Genomic DNA, 22,992 nt, shown 5'->3' on the forward strand with positions numbered 1-22,992 from the left:
TAGCATTAAGATTATATCCCTTGCATTACTTCAATTGTACGCTAGACTGTATTTTCATATACTAGCCAGAGGTTTCGCTACCTTGTTTCATCCTCTAGAGCAAGTTAACTTCAGCACCTTCAACACACCTGGCTACGACAGTGTAGCCAAGCACCAAGCGAGCTCAAGCACCTTAAAGTGATATTTCGCAGATGGTCACTGTATCATTGGATTTTAGACTCAGGATTCCATTGCGGTTAGCGAAATTCCATGCAGCTAGCCATGAATAAATACATCTTGAACATAAAAATTCGATGAGCAACGTCGCGATTCCTGATGCACCGGTGGGAAGAAAAGGGGCAAACCATTTGCTTTAAGGAGGCGAGCAACGGAACAGCGTACAAAGATATTCTTGGAACTACCATTTGAACGCTGCTTGCTTAGCACGGCTAGAATTGAAGGTAAGTAATACAATCTTTGTCTCTTATGTACAGAATGAAGAGCTTCGTCTCCTGGTGATGGGTGCTTCGTCCCAAGAAAGTGAGTTTAGAGCTGCTATTATAGTAATGAAAGGCCTCTGTGCAACGTTCTTGTCAAATCCTAACTTTGCCTTGACAATAATGTCAGTATTTTTGTGGGCTAGTGGCTATGAATGGGCAGAAACATTGACGAGCAGGATAAATGGGAGGAATCAAACTGCTCATCTACCACACTTATGCCCGAAAGGAAAAGGTGCTCAGATGCGCCACGATAGCGACAAGCACGGTTGTCGCTTGCAGGATTTAAGGGTACTTCTCGAGCCCGCAACAATTATTCACGCAATATCATAACATGACTCGCTGTAGTTGCTTAGTTGCTATGATGTTGGGCTGCTAAGCAAGAGGTCACGGAATTGAATCCCGGCCACAACGGCCGCATTTCGACGGGAGCGAATATAAAAAAACCCGTGTGCTTAGATTTAGGTGCACGATAAAGAACCCCAGGTGATCCAAATTATTCCGGAGTCCCACAGTGCGGCGTTCTTCATAATCAGATCGTGGTTCTGCGGCGTAAAACCCTATAATTCATGTTTTTAATATCGTATGTTGCCTATTTCTCGCTGTTGCGGGCATGTGTTTGATAATACAAGCTTGGCACATCAGCGGCGTTTCTTCGAACTGATGTTGTTGCACCGCTGCCACTGTCGAAGTGAACCCATTGTTATAACTCGAGGGGGATAGTAGGTAAACTTTCTAAACTGATGGCGACGAAACTGACGAAAGATAAAACAACGCAGTCATGACGGCATATTGATGTCGTTCTTGTGCCAGTGAAGTCCAACACCTCTTGTACATACACTAGCTGAGTGCAGGAGGTTTTTCCTCTGTTCAAACAATGTCTGAGATGCCTTGCATTTGGTCACGACACTTGTAAGAGTAGTGAAATTTTAGATGCGAACTTTTACCTTCTGGACCATCATGCTTGAGTAGCGTCCACTGTAAAAAAAAAGAACCTTGTCCATAGTGGCAGCAGGTACATACGCATGGTTCCCCCATCTCTTCAGGCGGCAACATGATCCAAGAGATCGAACGTACCGAGGCCATTCCGGACAAGTATCGCAGTACACTGCGAGTCGCACCGATACCCAAGAATATGGACCGGAACCTGCACAAGGCGCGTAGAGAAGCAAGAGCGGAGTACGTGCAGAGAACCTTGGCGAACAAGGACAACACAAGGTATTCGGACGCGGCAACGTTCGTCAAAGACGGAAGACACAACAGCAGAGTAGTGGCGTCGGTGGTTAAGTCGGACCTCAAGGAGATCACCAGCGCATCACTACAGGACTGCACGGTAGTCGAGGCCGAAGAGGCAGCTGTGGCTCTGGCAGCACTGGAGGGCTATTGATCTGGCAGGTCCCTAACAATAATAACAGACTCTCAAGCAGCATGCCGTAATTATACAAACGGTAGAATTGGGCGCAGAGGACGCCACATACTCTGCTCATGCGACCCGGGAAACAAAGTTCAGCATACCATAATCTGGGTACCAGGGCACACTGGCATAACAGGGAACCAAGAGGCGGATAGGATAGCTCGAGGGCATACCAACCGGGCGTCCGACACATCCAGCCTTGAGGAACCCGAGTCAGTACCCATGGGCTACGCCATTACATAACCTTGAATTAGGCTAACGTACTGTTTGCTGAGACTTGCGGCATTTGTTACAACTTACGTCCAGTCATGTCTTGATAGCCAGAGACGCAAAGCACCACCAGGGAAGCCAGCTGGCCTCCAGTATCCAGTTTAGGTACCAGAAATACCGTTTAGACGAAGTTGCATGGATTTTCTAGGTCTAACTACAACTTCTATACTACCGGCAACAGCAGGATTATTGTCGCCGTCATCTAACTTGATTTGTTGAAAGGGTTGCTCTACATCGGTGTAGTTAAAGCCACCATAGCAGTGCCATTTTTAAACGAGGCCGTCATTATAAAGCATAAGTATATTGAGTATTGCATTACGGGCACGCTTCCAGGCACCGTTTTGCGAATGAGTGGTACCACTCACCACAAGATAACAGCGTGTTACTCACGAACACATGGGCTGAGAAAACGCCTGTACAGGCTCTCTCGGGTATGATGAGCTTGTATGTCAAAGTTGACTGCAAGAGCAAGGCTGATATTTTAGCTGATGTTCTTACGCTTACGACACGGCTCGTCAAGATACAACGCTAGTGTCATACTTATGCCTCGTTTATGGCCGTGTTGTTGCAGCTTATATTTACGCAATGTTCCCCAAAAATGGGGGGGGGGGGGGGCGCAACGAAGACGAAACGGGGGCCGATGAGTTTAGACAACGCACAGAGGAAGCCAGTCAGCTTGAACATATGCCCCAGATGTCAACAGGACTACCATGTCACACAACACAATCTTTGGCACAGACCTGCCACGTACATCTTCAGTGAGAAGGTGCGGGTCTGGACACCCATCCGTTGACGGGGGCTCTTCTAGGAGCTCTCATGGAGATGCTTCGGGCAACAAAAAGTTCTGTGCGGCATCACTGACATGAATAGGAACTTGTTCTAGACAGACCTGACTGCTCAAGCGTGCTCTACCTGTCCCATATTGGTTACGTGTTTGGCATGAAGCCGTATACTTCCTGCGTAACATGACTGTGCAATTTCTAAGTACAACTTCCGGTGCTTTGAGCATAAACGCAGTGAAAATGGGTGCAGATCCCACATCCATACTGCCCTGTTTATGCATTAGGCCTTGAAGACGACGATGAAGTAGCGCTGAAGTAGGACAACAGGAAGATGGCGCCATCGTGCTTCCTCCATGATAAAAAAAAAGTTGTTATATTTTCTGCACACCATGTTTCCTTCCTCTCCTGTAACACCCCGACGAATCTTTTCATAGAAGCACGTCCGGAGAGCTTCCCACTTTTCAATGTGTATAACGTGATAAATACCGCCATGCTGAAAAAAGGAAACTTCTTTCAGATATTTTTTTTATTCAAGTACCCTAACGGCCCATACGGGCATTACATAGGGCTGGTATATTAATATCACACGACACGCATTGTAAGAGGTAATGCATGGTGTTAGGATAAAATAAAGAACACAAGTTGAAAAACAGCAGAAAAAAACATAAAAGGACCACAACATCACATCCCAACCGTTGAAGGCGTCTATAGCCATCAAAGTGGTTGTTACAGAAAATGTAGTTCACCTGGTTACTTAATACAAGGAAAATGCTTGTTATGGGTACATACACCAGCAGATATTGCATGCAATGATGAAAAAAGTGCACAACGAGAAAAACATTCTATGCAGTGCAAAGAACTGGGTGCTAAACTACAACAAAACCATTTGGGCATGGAAAATCAAGATATGTCGAGAAAAAAAGAGCCAAATAAGAAAATTAGTACCAGAACGCTTTGACCTCTAGAACGAAAGAGCAAGATAAGCACACGTGTGTACGTTAAAATAATGTTTTAGTTTTGCTGGGAAATAATCATGACTTAGAGCAGATACGATTTTATTTGGTAACATATTCCAATGATGCATCCCGAGAAAGAGGGGCGAGTGACTCAAGAAGTTAATGCGCGCAAGAACGGACTGCACTCTTAAGGAATGATCAAGACGTGGGAAGAAACGATGGGCGGGCTTGATGTGGCATGCGCTGAAAGATTACCTGCAGTGATAAAGCTTGTTAAACTAGGAAGGAAGTCTTATTAGTCTTCCATGTTCTAACGAGGCAATATTTATAGATGTTTTATTATGTTGTGCTAGGCGTCGGTGAGAATTTTTCGTAATGAAGCGCGCTGCTTTGTTTTCGACTGACTCCACTTTGTTTATGAGGGACGACTGATGCGGGTTCAAAATAAAAGGCGCGTACTTGACTTATTCAATTTGAATTATAGGGTTTTACGGGCCAAAATCACTTTCTGAATATGAGGCACGCCATAGGGGAGGACTCCGGAAATTTTGACCACTTGGGGTCCTTTAACGTGCACCTAAATAAGTACACGGGTGTTTTCGCCTCCATCGAAATGCGGCCGCCACGGCCGGGATTCGATCCCGCGGCTTCGTGCCCAGCAGCCCAACACCATAGCCACTGAGCAACCATGGCGGGCGTAGGTGATTTCTGAAAGAACCAGAGCAAATAATTTAGTGTCAATAATTTAGTGGACTTGTTTGCCGAGTAAAGGCTACGCCTAATGTAGCCAAAGGTTTTACACGTGCTGCTACCGTTTCAGCGCTACAATCGCTTCGATATGTTCATTCCATGAAACGTGTGAAGATAAAGGATTCCCCAAATATTTTACTGTGTGTGCATGTGCAGTACTAATGTCGTTCCCCATGTAATCGGTAAGCATAGTGTTAGTAGCCCTAGTGAAAGTTAGAGCCCTAGTTTTTGAAACATTTATTGCCATTTGCCACCGTTTACACCGCTCGGTAATTTTCGCGAGGTCAGATTGCAAAGTGTCAGTGTCGGAAGGGTTAATCATTGGTGTATAAGTTACGCATTTATCTGCAAATTGTCATACTGTGGATTTAATATTATTGCTGCTGTTGACGTGTAGCAGGAATAAAATTGGTCCCGATACAGAGCCCGGCGGCCCCGCAGGTTTTGCTAGCCATCGCGGAGAAGAAATTAATTAGTTCAATTGGTTCAAATTCAATTGGTTGCCGCTTATTTAGGTTACTGATCCAATTCGTAGTGCGACTGTTTATAGTAAAATAGCACAGTTTCATTATTAAACGGTTATAAGCTACCTCGTCAACAGCCTTTGCGAACTCGATAAATGTGGCATCTATTTGGGGTGAGTTGGTAATAGCTTGCCACATATTAGAGAATAGCTCGAATAGCTGCGTCTCACATGAGCGACCCTGTTGGAACCCTTATTGGTTAATGAAGAGAAGATTTTGCTCTGTTTGGTATTTCATAATTGCTGATGATATAATGTGTTCTAGTAGTTTACATGAACTACTGGTCAGTGTGTAGTGTAGGTGTGTAGTTGGAGACAGGTGATGGGTCACCGGACACAAAGGCTAGAATAATTTATTTTTCGTTATTCAGGAACGCATCCTGATTCAATGGATAGTTGAAAACGACACATGAAAATGTGATATATCTATTTATTTATTCAACACTGCCAGCCGCCACTGGGTAGCCAAGGCAGGAGTGGAACAAGCATACATCGGTGTACAACGCGATGCAACAGAATGGTCACATGTTTAGTTCTTTTTAGTAGCTTTGAACAGGTTCCGTCTGGACGGAAAGCAGAGCTGTTAGAAAGACGATCGATAGCAGCTTCAGGGCCCTTTTGAGTAATGATGACTTCGCTCACGTTGAAGGTAACAGAGCTGAAGTCAATATTAGCGGGAACAGGAAGTTCACTTGTAAAAACAGATCAAAAGAAAGATTTAATGCAGTAGCGGCATCTGATGCTGGAGGGAACTCGTTGTCTTTCATTATAAAAATGAAGCCTGATGATGATGGCTTGGCGTTTATTACATTCCAGAAATATTTTGTGCTGTTTGCTAACATGCTAGAAATATCATGGTTGAAAAATTTGTGTTGAGCTACTTCATTTTCGGTTTTGCAGAACTTTGATTGTTCCCGATAGTTCTTCTAGGCATCACCAGATGTCGACAATTTAGCTTTTGAAAAGGAGCGGTTCTTTTAATAAATAAATCTCCTTATGTTAGAAGTGAACCATGCGCTTCCAGTAACAGTTACTTGTATTTTTGGAATGTGCTTTCCTTTAAGTGCAGTCAGCTTGTTACAAACAATCATCCAGTTATCATCGCTATCACGATCCCGCGTGGTACTGAAGAATTATACCCAAAAAGACGAGAGCTTGCTGCTGATAATTTCAGCATTTGCTCGCACATAATTATAATTCATATAGGAGGTTGTGACTAAGTACTGCACCAGGGTGGCCAATCCTGCTCTGGTGAGGGAGTGCCTTACCGGATCCGGTCAATGGGATCGGGCCGCACGCCAGACCTGTTTGTGCAATTTTATCCACACACGGATTTTTTTTTTATTCCGGTGGAAAATTGCGCGGCACCGGGATTTGAACAACGGTCTTGTTGCACGCAAGGCGGATGCTCTACCTCTATGCCACCGCTGCACCTGCAAGTATGGGAAAGGGCTTTGCCCTGCAGTGGGCGTAACCAGACTGATGATGATGATGATGACGATGATGATCATGAATCATAAATTGATTTATTTTCTTGCACGCTTGTTTTACGCTTTAGATCGTATCCACAAAGGAGGACGTTGTGCTCACTAATGCAATCTAAGACATACACATGCACGTTGATGGGTTCAGTGGTCCAAGATCCAAGAAATAATTCCCTCGTGTTGGCAAGGAAATTATTTGGTGTGATCCGTAGCGCGAAATGACGCCAAGAAAATCCTTACATTCAGATTTCCCTGGGCCACCTTCAGCTGTGCCTGGCCGCCAGTTATTTCCAGGGTAAGTAAAGTCACCCGCAAGAATCCTACGTAAGCCGGAAAATTGTGAAATACAATGGTTAACATTTTGTTCAGGCATGTAATGAAGGTGTCCTGTGAGTCTCGCGGGCGGTGACAAACCGGAACGGCACAAGTCACGCTGGAAAGCTGAAGCATGACCCACAAAATTTGAATACAGGTACCGGTGTCAAGTAGGAGCGCTTGGAATTTTTTCTTTACTGAAATTATAACACCATCGCCTGGCGTTTCTACCCTTTCTTTTCGAAACAAAACAAAATGTTTAGAAAACGATAATTCATTGCTGGCCACATCGCACTACAGACGTATCTATGTTCCTAGTATGATATGGTCATCAGCTGAAATTAGACGTCAATTGTCCTTCGGGGCAGTCTCGTGTGTAGGGATAGGAACAAATTCATTGCTTGAAGGATCAAGGGGGAAAATTGCGTTACCCGTTATAAGTTTACCAAACTGCAACTTATATTTGCATTCTGCTGGCGCGTCGCGCGCGCAATCACGAAGAATTTTCCTGATTATTTGTATTCGTGCTGAAAAATCTCCCTCGATCCAGACGTGAGAGGTTTCCAGTACTTTTAGTTTGAAAGTTATTTTCATGATATAGCTTCTGTCTTTGAAGCTCAGAAATTTAGCCGCAATGTGTGGAGTGCGATCCGGTCTACATTGATCGACTCTATGGGCTCGCTCTACTTCACCTCGTAAGAATACCCGGGATTATCATGACAAATTCAGAAATAATTTTTTCTGTATCGCTCCACTTTCACTAGCCGATTCAGGAATACCCTTGAATACGAGATTATTTCGCCTCATTTGATTATTCAAGTCATCCACTACGAGGCTTTCTTGTTGAGTCTGTTCCGCTCTATGCTCGTTAAGTGCACTTGAGATTCTTGACGAATATAGGCAACAGCCGTAACGCCTTTGCTTAGCTTGTAAACAGTCTCAAGTCGTTGCTCAATTTTGGAGAGTCGCCTGTTGACGTCTATCAAAGTAGTGTGGATGTCTTTAACTTTATTTGTCCCTTCTCTGTGAAATCGTTAGTTTCACACTGTTAGTTCCTTCCCTAATGTAACAAGTTGGTCAACCTTACCCGGACCCTGATAACCTCAACCTTTTATGTGTAAATGCTTGCTGAATGTGTGGTGTATGGTGTGATACCAACTTGTGTCATATTTGACTGGCCAATTCAGAGTGCTGGCAAGGTCGCGGAAGACAGCTTGAACCCTGTGTTAGCGAAGTAAGCTGCTAAAATAGGGATAATCATGCAGGCTTCAATGTCGCTACTGGAGACTTTACATGATCGCAAGACCACTTAGCTGCTTTCGCACGCAACCTATGGAGCACTCGTGGAAAATGATTAGCCGGATGTGCCTTAACCTCTAGGTGTTCCCATGGTCCGTCCTCGGTCATGTGAGGTGTTAATGCGCATTTCGCAATTTAAAGATGTCTAGAAGGACTTTGAGTGTTTCTGTGAGTTCAAAGCTAAACTCCCTTCGTTTAACATGCCTAATTATGGTCGTCTTTTTCCTTTAGTGCTATTTTTTAGCAACCAAAGCAGCGCTAGGTGTCCTTGTGAAGCAACGCCAAAGCGACATGTTAATGCGGATGATACGTCTTAGAAATAATATAACTGCTCCTAAGCTCAAGCAACTTATTGCTCAACAACAATGATGCTTTTTTTTTTGTTTCAAGCCTAAGAAGCGTAACTTTCTCTTTTTCTTTCTTCTTGTGGAAATCCGGATGGCCATGGGTTGATTGGGAGGGCAACGCAGTTCCTCAAGTCCTTTCCCGGTGTTGTTATCGTTGCGACACAGGCAGGCAGGGAAAGGCCTGGGACATCCGGAGTTTCTGCAAATAAAAAAGGCAGGATGCTTCCACCGGCGAGCATCAGCGAGAGACAGTGACCACCCCAGCTCTGAGCAACCGCATCGTGAGAAAAGGTAAGCACTGCCAAAACTTAGCGCCAAGACCGCTGTTAATTCTGGCATTTATTGTTGCGCCATTTTCTATACGGTAATCAGAAAAATCCACTGTACCAATATCTTGCTCCTTTATATTCCCTGCCAAATGTTCTTTGCTGTAGACATTATATTTGAGCTGATGGCCAAAGATCTTTACATGGTTTCAGTCAATAATTGTTTGTAGATTGATGTGAAATCCCTGGGTGCTGAATATTTAGCAATGGTAACCAGTGAATAAAGCTGAAGAAATATTGGCTTCATTTTGAGGAATCCTTCGGGCATAGAAGTTTTATTTCAACGTTCAGTAACCCTTTTATCTTCACGCGTCAACCATTGCTGTCGCAGTAGTCGACGCTCAACAGAAGCTTTGGCGTAAGCAGCATCACCCGCTGGAGAATACTTAAGGCGTTAGACTTCTGCCTTACGGTAGGTTAATATTGGTTTTCTGGGTGAAGTTCACAAGAATTGATCACACTGCTGAAATTAGGGACTTCGCTTTCAGCACGTCTGGAACCGATCACCAACTCCTGGAAAGCTGGGCTTCAAGCCTTACATTAATATCGATTGTCTGATACTTGGAATTTAAAAGACAGTGTGAATATTTAATTCTATAATAATGCCTGCAGTAATTAGAGTCTTTGTGCCTTCGTAGTAAAATCAATTGGAAGACACTCAGGTATTATTTCATCTTCTCTATTATAAAACAATTTCAAAAGCATACTATGAAACGCTCGCTTTGCGACACCCATACGTGACACGAGTAAACAAGCAAAGAAGGTGCACTTCATTGTGTGGGTGTTGCACGTGCAGTTGAAGTCCTATAGGTGTGATGATATATTGTGCATCGTCTACTGGGCTTCAAGCTTGTCCATCGGCTTTTCCAGAACAACTAAGTGGAGCACGGTTAGGCGCTGTCGTTCGAGACACTATGTTGGAGGCACTCTGTGAACATCTTTTTTAATAGACTGATAATTACGGAAGGTGGATATGTATGGGGCAGCAAAACATCCGAGTAGACATCAAGAACGATCTCTCACAAGGTAACTAAAAATAGAAGGAACGGGCACTTTCATGTATCCAAAAGGAGCTATTGTGTCGTGATGTTCGAATGTTTTGAGCCACATCACGCACACCTGCACACGTTGTACGGATGAACAGGTAAAAGCCAGTCAGCTTAGAAACACAAAGAAAAAGAAAAGGAAGAAAACAATTCATTAACGAGCACGTGTAGAGCGCGAAATTTACGTACAATTTTCAAGCAGTGCTATGTTATGTTCTTCTTTAGTTTAACGAGTAGCTTGGCTCTTGTTTCTCACCAAAACAATGTTGCGATATAATAGTGACACGAGTGATCATTTTAGTAAAGCAGTGATTTGGGCTTGTTGGTAAGACATCGTGAGGCTTATAGCGCGTTAAAAAGACAAGGACGAAGGTGAGACGTGACACACACAGGCGCTAACTTGCAACAATCTTTATTTCGAGCAAGGGACCCATACATATATACAACTTTTTCGCGTACATCATACATGCGCTGTTTACAAAATACCTTTACACACTATTGCGCAGGTACGATAACTCTTTGTGGGAAAGGGCAATGGATGGTTTGGACACACAGTTATCGCCAAGCCTATCAATCAATTCCGCTTCTATAATTTCGCGAGTTAACCTACCTCGGGCTTTTCCCACAATGGAGCAGTCTTTGTATGCTGGAGTACACGTGGAATGGTCGCCATCATCCACCCCGGCAACAGTGTAGCTGCAATGCCTGCAGTGGGCATCAAGAAACCCGCCCCGCTTTTCTGCTACATTGTACCGGTGTTCCTTTAAACGCTCGTTGAGGCACCTTCCGCTTTGCCCGACGTAGTTTTTCCCACACTTTAAAGGAAGGTTATAAACAACTTCTTCCACACATTCAACAAACGGTTCCTGGTGTTTCTTTTTGCACGTGCGCTTATCAGAGAGGCCTGGTCTGGTCAGTCTGCACAGGCATTGCAATTTTGTGGCAGCTGAAAACACAACCTTGACATTCGCACGTTGGCCTATTTTCTTTAAACAATGCGATAAGCCGTGGATATATGGGATGACAGCAACGCTCCTCTTATCTACACAAGGCACGCTAGCGGAATTATTTGATAGCTTCGACCTCAGCAGACCCTCAGCAACGCTAATAAGTACGTGTGTAGGGAAACCTGCCAATTGAAGACGGAGGATCTGATCCTTGATGCTTTCGGTCATCAGCACCGGGCATGACTTACACAATGCGTTTGACAAGCATGTCTTTGCTATTCCCCTCTTAACCAACTTAGAGTGCGCCGACTGATATGGGAGCAGTGGCTTGTTCGAGCGAGGCTCGTACTTCCAGCGTACGTGGTCAGTGAAAAATAAAAACTTAATGTCAAGAAATCGGGTGCTTCCGTCAATCGGCAGTTCATGCGTTATTTTTAGAGGAGATAAACCCTCGCGTATAAAAGAAAGTGCATTAGTAGTTAAAAAATCGAAACAGTTAGAGCTGCAGTCAAGTAGAACTAAAAAGTCATCGACGCATCTAAAAACTTTGAGAATCTTAAAATCTGGAAGCCGACCGCTTATGTTCTTGTCTAGTTCAGCTAAAAATATATCGCTAAGAATGGGAGCTATACACGATCCGATGCAAATTCCCTCCTTCTGTGTAAAAGGCTGCCCTTCCCACTGAATGAAAGTAGACTGAAGATAAAAGCTAAGGAGTCCTAAGAAATCGTCATTCGACATCCCGGTGGTGTTCGCGAAGGCAACGTTTCCAAAGGCGTCGATAGAACTCTGAACACTGGAGAGCAGACCTGAATGAGGTAAAGAATAAAACAGGTCTGTTATGTCTACAGAGAAGGCCTTAATATTCTTACGGGTTGACGACCTGAAATAATCGAGTACCACATCAGAGTTCCTTACAAGAAATGGGTCCTGAATTGGCAACATGTTTAGCATTTTTTGAAGATACAATGCTATACATTTTTGCCAGGTGCCGTTCTCAGACACAATGGCTCGAAAAGGTGCATCCATTTTGTGTGTCTTTACACTGAAGAACACATCAAGACAATCAAGCTTGCTCGCAGCTATCCCTTTTATAACACCATCTAAACGCAGGCGTTTACAAAGCTTCTTGGCTTTCGCTTTCACTTTTGACGCGCACAGATCCCTACATGGGATAAACACTTTCTTTACCGCATTTAAGGCTTTTTTGTTGAAGGCCTCATGAGACAACACTGCGAAACCGCCCTCCTTGTCTGCAGCTAGTACACACAACTTGTTGTCCTTTAAGACAGAGGCTACGCGTTTTACAGATACCTTTGGAACCTTTGGCTTGCTATGGATCAAGGCATCGACACCGTCCGACACACACCGCGCAGCGTCCTCTCCGGCGGTGCGCTGGGAAACCTGTCTGACGAGAGACAGGAGCTCTGGAGTGGTCCTCCGTTTTTCGAAGGCGAACTTTGGTCCTAGGGCGAGCACGCGTTGCACGTCCGGAGGAACACTTTCCCGTTGTAGGAAACGAACTTTCCCTTTTGGCGCAGGTAACTTGTCGGGGAGAAGCCGACGCAATTCCTTGAGTTGAATCTGCCACAAGGATTCCGTCGTTTGGTCGACCAGCCTTGAACACTCCCGGAGGTCCCTGGTTACCCTGGATGGATTCCCGGAGGCGCTTACTTGTGCAACCAGTAGTCTTCTGTGCAGACGAGCCAGGCGAAGCCATTCTGACCTCTGAATCTTGCAGATCCGAATGCCATGGTTAGCTGAAGGTAGAAAGCCTCCAAATAAAGCTCGAACGTCTTGCGGCAACATCTTGTTTCGAAGACAAAATGAAAGGGACCTAGATTTGCAAACAGCGCTGGCGATGAACAAATCTTGTGGCAGATTCAACTCAAGGAATTGCGTCGGCTTCTCCCCGACAAGTTACCTGCGCCAAAAGGGAAAGTTCATTTCCTACAACGGGAAAGTGTTCCTCCGGACGTGCAACGCGTGCTCGCCCTAGGACCAAAGTTCGCCTTCGAAAAACGGAGGACCGCTCCAGAGCTCCTGTCTCTCGTCAGACAGGTTTCCCAGCGCACCGCCGGAGAGGACGCTGCGCGGTGTGTGTCGGACGGTGTCGATGCCTTGATCCATAGCAAGCCAACGGTTCCAAAGGTATCTGTAAAACGCGTAGCCTCTGTCTTAAAGGACAACAAGTTGTGTGTACTAGCTGCAGACAAGGAGGGCGGTTTCGCAGTGTTGTCTCATGAGGCCTTCAACAAAAAAGCCTTAGATGCGGTAAAGAAAGTTTATATCCCATGTAGGGATCTGTGCGCGTCAAAAGTGAAAGCGAAAGCCAAGGAGCTTTGTAAACGCCTGCGTTTAGATGGTGTTATAAAAGGGATAGCTGCGAGCAAGCTTGATTGTCTTGATGTGTTCTTCAGTGTAAAGACACACAAAATGGATGCACCTTTTCGAGCCATTGTGTCTGAGAACGGCACCTGGCAAAAATGTATAGCATTGTATCTTCAAAAAATGCTAAACATGTTGCCAATTCAGGACCCATTTCTTGTAAGGAACTCTGATGTGGTACTCGATTATTTCAGGTCGTCAACCCGTAAGAATATTAAGGCCTTCTCTGTAGACATAACAGACCTGTTTTATTCTTTACCTCATTCAGGTCTGCTCTCCAGTGTTCAGAGTTCTATCGACGCCTTTGGAAACGTTGCCTTCGCGAACACCACCGGGATGTCGAATGACGATTTCTTAGGACTCCTTAGCTTTTATCTTCAGTCTAGTTTCATTCAGTGGGAAGGGCAGCCTTTTATACAGAAGGAGGGAATTTGCATCGGATCGTGTATAGCTCCCATTCTTAGCGATATATTTTTAGCTGTACTAGACAAGAACATAAGCGGTCGGCTTCCAGATTTTAAGATTCTCAAAGTTTTTAGATACGTCGATGACTTTTTAGTTCTACTTGACTGCAGCTCTAACTGTTTCGATTTTTTAACTACTAATGCACTTTCTTTTATACGCGAGGGTTTATCTCCTCTAAAAATAACGCATGAACTGCCGAATGACGGAAGCATCCGATTTCTTGACATTAAGTTTTTATTTTTCACTGACCACGTACGCTGAAAGTACGAGCCTCGCGCGAACAAGCCACTGCTCCCATATCAGTCGGCGCACTCTAAGTTGGTTAAGAGGGGAATAGCAAAGACGTGCTTGTCAAACGCATTGTGTAAGGCATTCCCCGTGGTGATGACCGAAAGCATCAAGGATCAGATCCTCCGTCTTCAATTGGCAGGTTTCCCTACACACGTACTTATTAGCGTTGCTGAGGGTCTGCTGAGGTCGAAGCTATCAAATTATTCCGCTAGCGTGCCTTGTGTAGATAAGAGGAGCGTTGCTGTCATCCCATATATCCACGGCTTATCGCATCGTTTAAAGAAAATAGGCCAACGTGCGAATGTCAAGGTTGTGTTTTCAGCTGCCACAAAATTGCAATGCCTGTGCAGACCGACCAGACCAGGCCTCTCTGATAAGCGCACGTGCAAAAAGAAACACCAGGAACCGTTTGTTGAATGTGTGGAACAGTTGTTTATAACCTTTCTTTAAAGTGTGGGAAAAACTACGTCGGGCAAAGCGGAAGGTGCCTCAACGAGCGTTTAAAGGAACACCGGTACAATGTAGCAGAAAAGCGGGGCGGGTTTCTTGATGCCCACTGCAGGCATTGCAGCTACACTGTTGCCGGGGTGGATGATGGCGACCATTCCACGTGTGCTCCAGCATACAAAGACTGCTCCATTGTGGGAAAAGCCCGAGGTAGGTTAACTCGCGAAATTATAGAAGCGGAATTGATTGATAGGCTTGGCGATAACTGTGTGTCCAAACCATCCATTGCCCTTTCCCACAAAGAGTTATCGTACCTGCGCAATAGTGTGTAAAGGTATTTTGTAAACAGCGCATGTATGATGTACGCGAAAAAGTTGTATATATGTATGGGTCCCTTGCTCGAAATAAAGATTGTTGCAAGTTAGCGCCTGTGTGTGTCACGTCTCACCTTCGTCCTTGTCTTTTTAACGCGCTATAAGCCTCACGATCATTTTAGTAAAATTCTCAAATGAAGCAACACAAAGCTGTAAACAGCCACTTTAATCTTTTCTTGAAACCAGCACACCCTCTGGCCTGCCCGTTTTCCGCTGTGCACCTTGGAAGTGTAGTAACAACAAATAGGCGCCGGTTAGTAACCTAAAGTTAGGTGTAGCACTATGAAACGCTATCTGTGAAGCACGAGAATGATCTGCAAAGGTGCCATAATTTTTCAGCTACTTATTACGTTATTATGGTCACTGAGAAAGTGTATCCGAATAAAATTTATTGCGAGCGATGTAGAGGCAAGGTATCTCGAAAAAGTGTTTATTTATATTTTACGAAAGCTTAAGTGACCCCACTGTATCGGACTTCTAAATAGAGACCAGCCAGTTCTGCAGTCGTTTCTTGACTAAAAGAGGATGGTCGAGCAAATACGAAGTCCAATTGCACGTACTACGAGAAACATTGTATTTGGCGTTTACAATGAACGTACTTACGTACATGTGATATCCTGTCAACCCGCACATGCGAACCACTAGGCATATTGGCACCGTAACAGTTTTCGGAATTGGTTTCTGCAGTTGTTCACATTTTGTTACCATCCCATTGCACCTCTCCAACTGAATTTATTGATTTAATGATGAGCAAAATTATTACCTTCGGCGGGCTTGCGCCATACCTTTTCTTTAGAGTATATTTTGCAGGCTAAATAAAGAATGTTAGCATTTATTCAGCTGACACATGGCCTCAGTAAAACAATTTTCAAAGCCTGCGTAGGCGGGCAATTGCGCCCTAAAAGGTCAAGTGTAGACGCTGGCGCCATGTGATGAGCTCCCCAATCATCCCAAGGCGAATTCGAGCAAAAGTAAACTACATAGAAAAACAAAGAAAACTACTCGACAAAAAGGACGTTCCCTACTTTTTACTATTGGACATAGATGTTAGCAATATTGCTAGGCGAGGTCCAAAAAAAGGTAATTACAGAAATAGGACCAGAAATTTACGAATCAATCAGTCATTTATTTTTTTTATTTGAAGAAACAGACTGGAGCGGCGGATGAAAGCTTCAGTTTGACAGCTGCATGAGCCCGCCACCACTGTTGAAAGGGTTCATGGCACCACAAACCCATAATTTCAGAATATATCCCCAAAATAAAAGTCACAAGAACCAAATTTAATAAAATATGGCCAATATGCATACGTTAGCGAATTACGTAGTCGCGGTAACAAAATTCAAGTGTAGCTTGGTGGAAGGGTCGGTAAAAAAAATTCACAAAATTATACTGATTCAAAAGACATGCAGTATTTTGTATGTAAACGCGTGCTTGGTACCTATAACGTTTCCCATCTCCTAGTCTCGTAGCTTTGCCCTTTTCTAAGCAAGCTATCCTGGACAAATTCTTTAAATTTCTTTTAATTTCAATTTTAAATTGCCCACCTAAATTATAGCACAAGTGCTAGTTTCTAGTGACATGAGCATTCATAAGAGAATGAACAGTTGAGGTCAAAAAAGGGATAAAAACATAATACCGAATGAACTATGATCTGCATTAGATGTTTTTTTTTTTGCACGTCGTTGTACTCCATCGTGGAATTATAAATAACCAATTTCACCTGCGTAGAAAGAAGTTGTTTCAGGCGACCAATTATTCTTCTTACCCAGGCATCCGCATAGTTTACATGGCTGTTTGAGGACATAATGGCAGAGAACACGCCTTTAGGCACTGCGTGGGACCGACGACTTCAATGCAATGACCATTCGAAACGATATCTGCATGTTGAGGGATTTCATTGTAATACGTGTCATAGCATGTACCTACGAGCTCGCGCGTGTTATTACCACTAATTAACATCCTTGTTTTGTTGGCATTAATATAAGCTTGCGCAACTTTTATTGCGCACTGCGTCATTCATATGTAAAATAAACAATACGCTATGTTATATACTCATGTGAGGAACTCTGCCAACTGCTTTATTAACGCGGGACCCTGATTTATTAAGTTCGACGGTTTGTTTCGAAAGGGATGGGTAAGGTTTTATTAATTGTGCAACCATGTGATGCGGTAATAACAGAGTTTTTCATTTCAAGTTCATGGTGAATTAAATCGAACAACTTAGCATATTTTATATGCAGCACGAATGTTATGGCTTTCTTTCAGACTTTGCGAGAATATGTTGTGTGTGTTGATAATACAAATTCTCCGGATTTATCTTTTGCGAAAGCGGAAATCAGACCCCGTGAGCAGATTACACATTTCCAGAAAGTTTGATAGCCTGACGTGCATCAAAGTACTATGAAAAATTGGACAAGAGAAATATTAGTCTAATATTTTTAAATTTAGTATGATTTACTTTTTAACATAATTACTGCTTTCTTTATCTGCATTTTGTGCGAAGGAACAGTAGGAGCCAAACAGGCATTGTATATTCTAGCGAAAGTAGGTCCTATAACACGAGCGACGTACTTCATCAGCGGCATCTCTATGCTATTTATGTCACTGCTGCTACTGTTATTCAAGCTTCTACTTATTCAGAAAACGTCACTTACTATGACAGGATGAAAGAACAGATTTCTCATTTTCTTGTTTCAGGCATTCGCACACATCGGATGAGGCTGTATAGATTGTCACATGTGTGAGAAATTGAAAGCGTGGACTAACACAGCGCCGCAGAGCTGCTCACCATTAGCATCCAATATTAACGTGTCACTTTGTGTGTTGTCGAGGTTCAGTAAAGTATTTAACCTTTGGCACCATATCTCACTTAGTCATATTTTATTATCTAAAAAAGGCGAACAGTACAGTCATTCCCTGTTCTAACCGAAGTAACTTATTTCTGAAGTATATGAAAAACGTTAAGTCTTCACGACTATGCGAGAAGCTTTAAACAGCAATACAAAAAGGCTCTTTTGTTTATCTCATTGCGTGGCTCTGGGGCTATTTACGGCTTATGAATTTTACCGCAAAGATAGCTGCCATACGATGTACTCCCAAGAAATGTTCAACCGCCGGCAGCAGGCTGACGCCCGCTACCGAGCCGAGAAATATTCAACTAAGCTGTTTCTATACTGTTACTGCAAGACCATTTAATCTTTCCAATACATTAAAATTAGAAGTCACGGACAAGTTTGAACGGCCCATGCGCATACCAATTATCATGAACCCAATACCCGACAACTGGTCCTTTGTGTTACGCTTCAGTTATAGCTTAACCGTACTTACATATTATCGTGAAAATGTCGCAGACTGACAGTAACAACATGGTAGCTCCTTCCGAGGCAGCCAACTCTACGGTTAGAATCGCTTGCATGAAATCCGTGTCTTTGTCCGTAGCGCCTATTCGGCACGTAGTTGCGGTGATATCAGGAGAAAATATTTTGGGTTAAAGGAACATTTCTGAGTAAATCCGCCCCGACGTACTCTTACAGGCAGCATAAGGAACACTCACGGACTTACAAGTAGCAACGTGAGGTTTCTTTATAAAGAATCACAGTGCGCAAATATAATCTGTAAGTTGAACTGAAAGGGTTACATGCAAAAAGCACATTGCAACTTAAAGCGCAGCATCGTGGGTCCTCGTGAAGTTTCTCTTTGACCACTTGAACTAAGACGTAGCGAAGCATATTATAGGCAAAGCATGAAGACAAAAGACAAAGAAGAATGGATGGACACAAAAAAGCGCTACCTTCCTGATAAACGTTACTTTAAAATGACACGAAAGTGTTGTCCACTTTTCTACTTTTGTGTCCTGTCTGCACGCCTCACGTCTTTTTTGCATAACGATCATATACAGTGAGAAAACAATATGCAAAAAAAAGGAGCTGGTAAGAGACGAACAAAAACATATGTCCACCTCCACCCTACGGCACGGCGCATGCAGAGTTGAGACACGGGAATGCTAGTCTTTTTTTCTAAGGAGGCCGATGGACCTCACGCTGATTGCGCACATTGAATTTTAAGCGTACTTATAATAGTGAAATACCAACTACGCACTCTCATGTCTCATAAAACAGCTTCTTCGCTTCTTCGTTTTCCCTTTTTCGCTTTTTTAAAAATCTACCGACCAACCTGTTTACCACGCTATCGTTCAGCGAGCTTTGCTTGCGCCATTGACCAATTCCTGGCAACTCTATATTGGAGCATTATGCAATAGGTACGCCATGTGTTGTAGTCACATCCTCTTAAAGGTAAAAGAAATATCGCAAACCGGGCGGTATATAAGTGGTGGGTCACACTAGAAATCTTGACGACGATAAATAAGGCTGTCATTGCGTCTACGCTACCTGAGTTCAAAATGAAGTTTCCGATTCGTTAATGCGAAAAAAAAACTTGTAGGAAGCCCACAATTTTGGCTTCGGGCTGTCGTTGCGGGGCTTGCAATAGAAACCTGCTCTTCGTATATATATTTCCAATAGAAGTAAGTATTGCCTCTTGCGCGTTGCCAATACATTGTCAGGATTCTCATAGCTGCGTCGGCTCATGGTATTCCTTGTTAAAATATACTACAGCTGTCTTGTTCGGTTTTCCCTTACTTTGGTACAACCTGACGATAGTATCGGCTGCCGAAAGCAAAATTAAAAAGCTACTACAAGGGAAACGGCATGAAATCTGTACTTACGCGAAGCTATTCAATCTCGAAAGGAGTTGAAGGATGTTTCTCTTTGCGTTTGTGTGCGTTCCCATGTGGCGCCCTTGGTGCATAATCGTTTTCCGGGTTCTGCGCCCTAGCTTAGGCGGCTCAGTGAGCAATACAGTCATGGATATTGGCGGCTAGCCTTGGAGTCATGCGTGATACCCTGTACCATGTGTCGCATTTATATAAGCTCAGTCTACGCGTTGCATTTGAGAGTTATGATATCCTAGGTAAGCACAACTTTTTGGCGCTACTTCTGCCAGGTTATGCAAGTTGCTCGTGTCATTATTAAGATATATAAGCACGAATAGGGCATATTGCATATTACGAGCTCACAAGAAGTTATGTGGTTATGCGATGCCGTTAGCAGATGTGAACTAAGTGTGTAGTGATATTGCACTGTAGCCACAAGGATGGCACGCCATCAGGTATACCCATAACTACTGTACAGTCCATGTTAAGGTCCCCGGGCGGTTAAAAAAAGCGCTAAATCACATGAAAACGAAATACCCATGTTTTCTGTGCACTACAGATCAATTTGTGAAAAAATGTTGTCCTTGTAATTTCCTTCGGAGCTGGTCGGTGTCCCCGTATAATGCAGGGGTGTCATTTTTAATGTATCATTGAGCTCTGGTTAATGTATTGCTAATATAGAAGCGCTCTTTAGGGTAACCGGCTATATAAAATAACTTTGTGCACATAGGTGTTCCCTCTTCATGCTGATCTAAAAGAGCAGTGAAGTTTTCATTTTGTTATCTCTGTTGACAACCAAAACTTGCAAAATTTGCAAATATTTGTACCCTTCGTGCAATTTCAGCCCATTCTTGCCACTAAAACCAATGAATTTTTTCTTCAGCTTGCTCCACACTATTGTTGAGGAACTCTACGAGTTTCTAGCAGTACAATAATTTCAAAGTCGATTATGCATTCGATATCACTTCGACGTGGCCTGGATCTCGATATGTTTTAACTACGTGGCCGTTCCAAAAGCAATGTTACAATTGTACCTGCGTTCTTTGCAATGGCAACATCAATTGCCATATACATGACCAGTCAATTAGAGGTCAGATCCGTTTGTGAGTCGCTAAACGCGTTGTTATTCAATTCTTAGTTATATCTTTTTACGTAATGCACGGCTGAGAATTTTCCTATGCCGGAATACACCGTGGCACGGGGACAGAGTACAAGAAACTTGGGAAGTTTCAGTCATTGAAAAGTGTATTTCGGCCCGATGCAAGTATTGTGACTGTTTGTGGGAATTGTGTCCGGGCCCGAGCGTGATCTCTAGAATATTAAAGATGGAGCAGAGGCCCCCCCTTCCTACACCAAGACCTAAAATGTCAGTACCACAGTTCTGTCACCGACATCATTTGAAGTTTATTTTCACTTGACCTTTTCACATAAAATGTTGTTGTGGCTAATACCTCACTGCATCGTTATTGGTGAGGACGTGCGCGGCCTTTCATTCGCATTTATTTCTGTAAACGGCATTATATATATATATATCTATACAGTGAAAGCTCGTTAATTCGAACTTCAATAATTCGAATTTATGAATAATTCGAACTGTACGGTTTGGTCTGGCCAAGCTCCACAGAAGTCTATGTATAAAGAAGTCCGTTAATTCGAACACGAGAAGGTTCCCTCACGGATAATTCGAACTACACTCGCCTGGCATACGGCCGTAGAAACGCGCCTACTGCCTACACACAAGGCTGTATTGCCTCCTAAACGGAGAGAACGGCGAGAGAAGGCAAAATCGGAAAAAAATCTAACCGACGCGGGGTCAGCCAGAAGGCAGCGGCGGCTGCCGCCTCTCCGTTCTACGTAACCTCCGAGACATCTTGCCCGCTGCGAATCTCGGAGGCTTCGCAAATCTTGTACAGTTGCTAATGCAGTGCGGAAATGGCACGGCAAGCGACAAAACACAGCGAATCAAGTACGTCGCAGCTGCGCTTGCAATCAAGAACCAACGAATCAGGGCCTTCGCCACCTTCACATGTTCAGCGTCTTTGTCTCGGCAGTCTTCATCGGTTGTGCACCTCTGTTTTCAGCTTAGGAGGTATCGGCTGTCGCGATTCATTGTGATGGTGTTAAGCCTCGGCTAACGTTCGTTTCATTGGACATCGGTGGTGTGGCACAGTCGGACCCAGAGCTTCGACTCGAAGATGGCGTGTGCCCGCGGCACACGCCATTACTTTTTGACTCGCCAAATTTCTGACATGCCCTACTGCTTCCAAATCGCAGTGTACTATTGCTCTCCTTCACTTTCGTTAGTTCGAACTTTCGTTAATTCGAACTGAAGCGGCTTCCCCTTGCGGTTCGAATTAACGAGCTTTTATATATATATATATATATATATATATATATATATATATATATATATATATATATATATATATGTGTGTGTGTGTGTGTGTGTGTGTGTGTGTGTGTGTGTGTGTGTGTGTGTGTGTGTGTGCATGGAGTTCTGAACCCTGGTCTGGTCCATTGGAACTCACACGTTACAGTTTAGTTACAATTTCCGTTTGTAAATCCCGGACCTGCAAGCCCACGAATGGAAGAGTCATTGCTTAAGCAGAGTTCCTTTTTCCTCCTATTTTCGCAGCCCCATCATGATCAGTACAAAGGTCCTCCTGGTCGGCCTCCTCGTCCTGGCTCTTGTCTTCACCATCGCCGTGGCTCAACGTGGAGGTTTCGGCCGCGGATTCGGCGGTGGCGGACGTGGATTCGGCGGTGGACGTGGTTTTGGCGGTGGACGCGGATTTGGAGGAGGACGTGGATTTGGAGGAGGTCATGGTGGATATAGAGGATAAATGCTGCATTCCACATGACATCTCCCGATGAGGGGCCGATGTAAGCTGCAGTCCGGCGGGTTTGTTACAGGCTAGAAGGCTGCAATACCCCGGAATGCATTCTTTTCGAAAAAAATATCCATCTGCAAGGCCTTACAGAAAATAAACTCTGCCTTCTTCGACTGGTGTGAAGCTTGCAGTTCTTTCTTGTCTAAGAACGTTTTCAGTTCTTGATCACGGGGCAGAAGGTGCTTCTATTTTAGAAATACACTCCTAGTGCATTCGAACCAAAAATTCACAACATATTTAACCACATCTTTACCATGCGCGTTCTCTGCCCAGAAGAAAAAAAAAAGATTCGCGTGTCAATTTACTACTTGTTCATTACGCCGCCGTAAACACAATGCGTCAATCATCGCCTTGTTATTTAATGAATCCTGAATATTTAAGAAAAGCGTGGCGAAAATTTTATGTTTCTGTCATCCAGAATGCGCCTGAAATGAATGCTTGAACGTCCGCTGTAGGAGAGATATTGTACATGTTATCAAAGCTATGCAGA

At 43.8% G+C, this 22,992-nt stretch overlaps 1 protein-coding gene across 1 annotated transcript in view; it reads left to right on the forward strand.

Annotated features, from left to right (window-relative positions):
* LOC135919152 (uncharacterized) overlaps positions 1 to 22,517 on the forward strand; it is a 35,691-nt gene extending 13,174 nt beyond the window's left edge. The window contains exons 2-5 of the mRNA XM_070534835.1: positions 474 to 519; positions 6,902 to 6,950; positions 8,782 to 8,907; positions 22,247 to 22,517. Of these exons, the coding sequence (XP_070390936.1) occupies positions 474 to 519; positions 6,902 to 6,950; positions 8,782 to 8,907; positions 22,247 to 22,454 (429 nt within the window). The 3' untranslated portion in view covers positions 22,455 to 22,517. The remainder of the gene's footprint in view (positions 1 to 473; positions 520 to 6,901; positions 6,951 to 8,781; positions 8,908 to 22,246) is intronic.
* The last annotated feature ends 475 nt before the right edge of the window (positions 22,518 to 22,992 follow it).

The sequence above is a fragment of the Dermacentor albipictus genome, chromosome 3 (assembly GCF_038994185.2).
Source record: "Dermacentor albipictus isolate Rhodes 1998 colony chromosome 3, USDA_Dalb.pri_finalv2, whole genome shotgun sequence".
Classification (NCBI taxonomy): Eukaryota; Metazoa; Arthropoda; class Arachnida; order Ixodida; family Ixodidae; genus Dermacentor; species Dermacentor albipictus.